Source organism: Abramis brama (assembly GCF_963993115.1).
Source record: "Abramis brama genome assembly, chromosome: 16".
Taxonomy (NCBI): Eukaryota; Metazoa; Chordata; class Actinopteri; order Cypriniformes; family Leuciscidae; genus Abramis; species Abramis brama.
This window is the reverse complement of record NC_139978.1, coordinates 26,989,972-26,995,971: the sequence shown is the minus strand read 5'-3', so window position 1 is coordinate 26,995,971 and position 6,000 is coordinate 26,989,972. Positions and strand designations below refer to the sequence as shown.

Below are 6,000 nucleotides of genomic sequence, written 5' to 3'. Positions count from 1 at the left end.
TTTTTGTCAGACTAGAAGTCTAATATAGCATTATGAACATATAAATATCTACTGTAAAATGTACAACGTCTTTGTTTTTTTAGTATTCCTTAAGTTAAACAGAACCAAATGAGTTCGTCTTAAGATCTAATGTTCTTCCTATAAAATTCAGTCTAGTTTCAACATATCCATTAATGCACCACATTTACTACCTGAAATACAGTAGTCAACATTTGAAGTGGATCAAACAAGTTCATCAAAGTTGTCCTAAGACAATAACAGGTAATTCATGTATAACTTTGATGAAAGGTTTTGATCCACTTCAAATGTTGACTACTGTTCATTGCCTACGTCCTAACAAGCACACAGAGGTAGTTTTAAGTTGTAACTTATTAACTGTATGAGCAGATTTGCATGCTAAAACACTGGAAATCATCACACAAAATTAATGTTCTGTTTCCTTAGATACATTTGACTATTATCATTAATGTTTGACCATGCCAAATGTGAACTTAAACGCATATTAGACGATTTAATTACACGTAAACGTTTGGCAGCCATGTTGGAACTGAATGGATTTAATGTTAATGAACACCTTTACTACTTTATTGACATGTAAACCAAATTAAACCACATTTAAAAACACTTTATTGTTTTTTAATACACAGAATAGCAACATTACAATGTCCTGAGAATATTTCTTATTATAATTTTAATATCTATAAAAAACATAAAAAAGGCCAGTAGTGGAATAGAGATCTGTTAGTGCATGACAGGAAACAAAAATGGACTTGAAGTGAGAAAGAAAAACGAACAGTGCAAGAAAAGCAATAATGGCATGGCGCTTGCATCAGCACAGGTTAAACATGACCATTTAGACATACAAGGCTGACACGTCCATTCAAAAACAGCATACCAAGGTCATTAACAGTTTCGAATACACCAGTAATCATAATTAAAGCAGTGCAAGCAGAAACAAAGCTGTAACTAAGTAACACTGTCAAAGGAGTAAACACTGCCTCTCCAGTGAATCCATAGAGAGTTCATTACAGCCAAGCCAGTAATCGTGCAGTGTAGCAGTCAGTCAGCAAAGAGCCAATGAGTCAAAGGTGTCCTGCCATAGTCTATTTTACTGAATGTTGTTATTCTATCTTAATATCTAGAGGTTGCTGATATGTTTGGTTTCCAGAGACAATTTTCCATTCTATTTTCACAGTTCCCACCCAATATTGGTGAGTGGACGAATGAATCTTCCTCCCACTTATATCCATTCTTTAGGGTTTCGTAAGACCTCCAGCATCTCTGCTTCCTTAGTGCCTTTTTTGGGCTCATGCATGTACTCCCACCTGAAATGAAACATTCACGCTAGTGAGTTTGTAATGTCAAACAATAGATAAAGTGCGGTTTTTCATCTTTATTTGATAACTTCTTTATAACTCGCACCCATAAACGGTTTGGGAGTTGAGCTCGCCTGTTCTCAGTACTATTTGAAAACAATAGATAAATACAGTAGACACAATAATTGAAAGACAAAAAAGTTCTACTTTCAAACATTACTGAGTTTTTAAAAGGGTCATATCATGAGGAAAATAATAATTGTTGTGGTTGAGATCTTTTTACATTCAAAGAGGGCTTTTCTTAAAGGCACAACAGCAAAAGTTTATTTCACAGGGTCAGTGAGTAAAGTGGATAATGCTTGTGTAAAAAATAAATTACATCTGTTTTTGGTGTGGGAAAACTTGGTATAAGTTGACCTCAAAAAAAAAAAAAAAAAAAAAAACTTTTAAAAAAATATGTATAACTCATTTAAAGGGATAGTTCACCCAGAAAGGAAAATTCTGTCATCATTTACTCACCCTCAGGTTGTTCCAAACCTGTATGAGTTTCTTTCTTCTTTTGAACACAAAAGAAGATATTTGAAAGAATGTTGGCAATCAGACAGTTGATGGTAGCCATTGATTTCCATAGTAGGAAAAAAAAAATACTATGGAAGTTAATGGCTATCGTAAACTGCCTGGTTACCAACATTCTTCAAAATATCTTCTTTTGTGAGAAACTCCTACAGGTTTGGAACAACCTGAGGGTGAGTAAATGATGACAGAATTTTCATTTCTGGGTGAACTATCCCTTTAAATTATGCAAGTAAACAAAGTTCACAAAAATAACTTTAAAAAAAGCTGTGATAGACACAGTTTGCTCATACCTTGCAGTAAGCGGTAGGGACATCAGGATGCTCTCGATGCGTGACCCAGGTGTGGCCAGGCCAAATTTCACCCCTCTGTCATACACTAAATTAAATTCCACATATCTAAGAAACACAAAGAGAGTTTGGTTACCTGTTGAACATTTATATCGATATGACATACATTTGAAGACAACTTCAGTTTAGTCTCATAACTATGTTATATTACCATAAAAAATATTTATATTAATAATGATGAAATATTATTAATATCTTTATTATTAATTCAATAATATTATTATATAAATATTATTAATATTGATAATAAGAGCATCTGAATTTGCTGAGATGAATAAAAAGCCAAAATAACTTCTATTTGTTGTATATATATTATATTGTATTATATTATATATATTTTAATATAATATTTAATATAGTTCTGTATGTTACGGGTTATAAAATGGTTCTTCAGTATTATACTTTTAATCAATAAAAATATATATTTATATACTACGTTTCGGGTCAGCAAGATGTTTTTGAAAGAGGTCTCTTATCAAGGCTACGTTCATTTGATCAAAAATACAATAATATTGTGAAATATAATAATTTATAAATTTTTGTTTTTAATATATTTTAAAATGTAATCTATTCCTGTGATGGCAAAGCAAAATTTTCAGCATCATTACTCCAGTCTTCAGTGTCACATGATCCTTCAGAAATCATTCTAATATGCTGATTTGGTGCTCAAGAAACATTTCATATTCCTCAGTGTTGAAAAGATTGATACATAAACAGTAGTGTATATAAAAAAGAACTTGCCCTTGAACTAACCTGCCTCTCCTGACTTGCTGCCAGTCCTTCTCCTCCGGGGTAAAGGAGTCATTTAGATGTTTGTATACTATGGGCAAGTAACAGGGCACCACAGTTTTAGCACAGCTCTTCACAAAATTGAAAGCCTCCTCCTGATTGGGCGAATCCAAATCATCAAAAAAGATCCCGCCAATGCCTCTCGTCTCTCCTCGGTGACGGATGTAGAAGTAGTTGTCACACCTTAAAAAAAAAAAAATAATAATAATAATTCTTACTGATGCTAGCCTAATGTTTAGGAAGCAAATATATAATACAAATATATAATACTCTTTCACGAAGAAAAGTAAAGAAAGAAAGAAAAAAAATTAAAAGGATGTTACAACACAAAAGCGTTGACTCACACAATACACTGGCTGATTCAAATAATGGGAAATCTTATCTTTGCTGAACAGTTCAAATCCACCCAGAAGATTCATACACACCCATAACAGCTGTAACACACCCGATTCACACACACACATAACAGTAATGAGATTCCTACCACTTTTTGAAGTCTGGGTAAAATTTAGGATGATGCTTGTCACATGCTTTCTTCAAAGTCTTGTGGAAATGGGCGGCATCTTCCAAATCAATGTAAACAGGAGTGAGATCCGTTCCTCCACCAAACCACCACTGCTTTGTGCCTGAGAGAAGGAGGGAGAGCGAGATGGGTGGTGGACACAGATAACAACATCTCCCTTCACACAGCCTCAAATGACTTCACTAAACACTCACCATCTGCTTCCTCAATCTCAAAGTATCTGTAGTTGAAGTGCACTGTGGGAATGTGGGGGTTTTTGGGGTGTATGACTGAACTCACACCCATGGCACAGAACGGCAACTTCCCTGGAACACAGAGATAATGCTAAACGGTAAAAACGAATGCATCACGTCACATCTTCTCAATCACTCTCAATCCCACGAAGAATGACAAATCATCACAGTGAAAGCCTTGAGACCACTGACAGTTCAAACTGAGTTTAAAAAGAAAAACTAGAAGTAGAACTGAAGATTTAAGGAACTGGTTCCTTCAGTCACACTCTGCATTCACCTCAAAATGGGAAGTCAGTCTCTCACCATCTTTCCCTTTCAGAACTTTTCCACGGCTGCGCATTTGTTTGGCGGCCTCCTCGGTGAGATTCCCAAACACCACGGACACGTTCACACCTGCTTTCTCAAAAACCTTCCCATCTTGCATCACACAGCTGATGCCCCCTCCACCTTTGTCAGACACAAGACAAACATGATTTGTTACAGTATAACACCAGCATGAAGCTTCTAGCTAATAATTAGTTTATTACTGTTTCAATGTTATAGGTTTAACAAAGCAAAACCTAAATCTTTTCAACCCCTGGTTGAGAATCACTGATCTATGGAACAATTGTTTTTATAGCAGATTAATATCATATATAATAATAAAGCACACATCTTTGGCACAATGATACATATCATGACCTATGAAGTCCATTTCTGACTTTGTTGGATAACAAAATAACTATAAAATTCATACTCTAGACAGAAGAGTACATCTTGTATAAGTGTATAGTGCATCTTCTGGGACAAAATACAAGTCATAATTTCAAGATAAAAAGTCAAATTAATGAGATAAAACGTTGAAATTGAGAACGAGTAAAAATTACGAGATAAAAGGCCATAATTATGACAAAAAAAGTCAGAAATTGGAAATTGTGATTAAAAGTTGAAATGAGATAAAAAATAATAATTATGAGATAAAATGTCTACTTTTTATATCATAATTATGTCATAAATATGATTTTTCCAAAACTTTTTTCTTATGTTCTTATCCGAAAAAAGGGGCCTCCATATACTGTACTTTTTGCCCTAAACATAAATCAGGACTTTGGACCTCTACTTATCTAAGGCTTGTTATGTTATGGTACATATTTTTAAAGTTTCATTCACACCAACACTTAACATGTTTTTATATAAATTCATTATATTTTAATATTATTTAAACGTTATAATATTAGTGAAGTAGGGCAGCAAAAACGAGCCAACCTTCTTTTCTAGTCCAGCTGTCCACCTTGAACGTTCCTCCATCCACCTCCTCAAGGGCTTTACAGAACGCAGCCTGGGTCTCCATGATGAGCATCTCCATTCTCGTAGACATCGCGTCTTTCCTCTGCTCTAAGACCTTGATGTCAGTGACTGGTGGAGACATGAACGACTTGCATCTTTCCTGCACGTCTCCCTCCACTTCTTCAACCTTGGATATCTTCGTTGCCATTTCTGCCCGCTGAAAGTGACTTACACCTGCCGCCAGAACCCCAGTGACAGCTGCTGCCCCAGCAGCCAGAAACACACCTTTCCCGTACCGCCCGAGTGAGAACCTCCCCGGCGATGCTTGAGACATCTGTCTCGTTCCTGCTATTATGAATGACCATTTTCCTCCCGGAATAAAGGCACATTTACGGAGGGTAGAGTAACGGGCTACGGAAGAGTGGAAATCAGCAGTACCATGCGCAGAGCGGGACGCTCGACACAGTCTTGCTATTGATCTCGCTGAGTTGTTTATTGTGTACAAAGCTACAGAAGTCATTTTGTCTAATGAGCAAGAACAACTGTATCTCTCCACGAGCTGTGAGCTGATAACAGGATCATAAATGGGTGTAAAGTAACTATATGCAATTTTGCACGTAGCTTCTTCAACAGTTCTACTCGCGGAGGAGTGTCTTTATTTTTGTATGCGAACCGAGGTGTATTATGGGAAATTGAGTTGTTCCACATATAAATAGTACTTCACTGGATTCAATAAGGACTACATATACCACAGACGTGACACAAAAGCTAAAACATGATACGTACTTCCGAGATTATTAAAAAGGAGGTCTTTTAAAAATGTCAAAAACGCAAGTGCCAAGCCCTTTGGGGGCGTTATAATTCACACTCCATCCCAGCCACGGACACCCACATAGGATCAGCCCTAATTTTCTCTATGGCTCTGCCCCATCCTAAAATTGATAAGGCAT

General features: G+C 36.0%; 1 protein-coding gene across 1 annotated transcript; it reads right to left on the bottom strand.

The window, feature by feature from the left end:
• Positions 1 to 610: 610 nt before the first annotated feature.
• On the bottom strand, positions 611 to 5,719 carry cpox (coproporphyrinogen oxidase). Its single transcript, XM_084086906.1, has 7 exons — positions 5,030 to 5,719; positions 4,088 to 4,231; positions 3,746 to 3,856; positions 3,513 to 3,654; positions 2,993 to 3,211; positions 2,183 to 2,287; positions 611 to 1,325 (listed from the first exon to the last, which is right to left on the bottom strand). The coding sequence occupies exons 1-7, from the start codon at positions 5,568 to 5,570 to the stop codon at positions 1,241 to 1,243; spliced, it is 1,347 nt and encodes a 448-aa protein (XP_083943032.1). The 5' UTR covers positions 5,571 to 5,719; the 3' UTR covers positions 611 to 1,240.
• Positions 5,720 to 6,000: the final 281 nt, after the last annotated feature.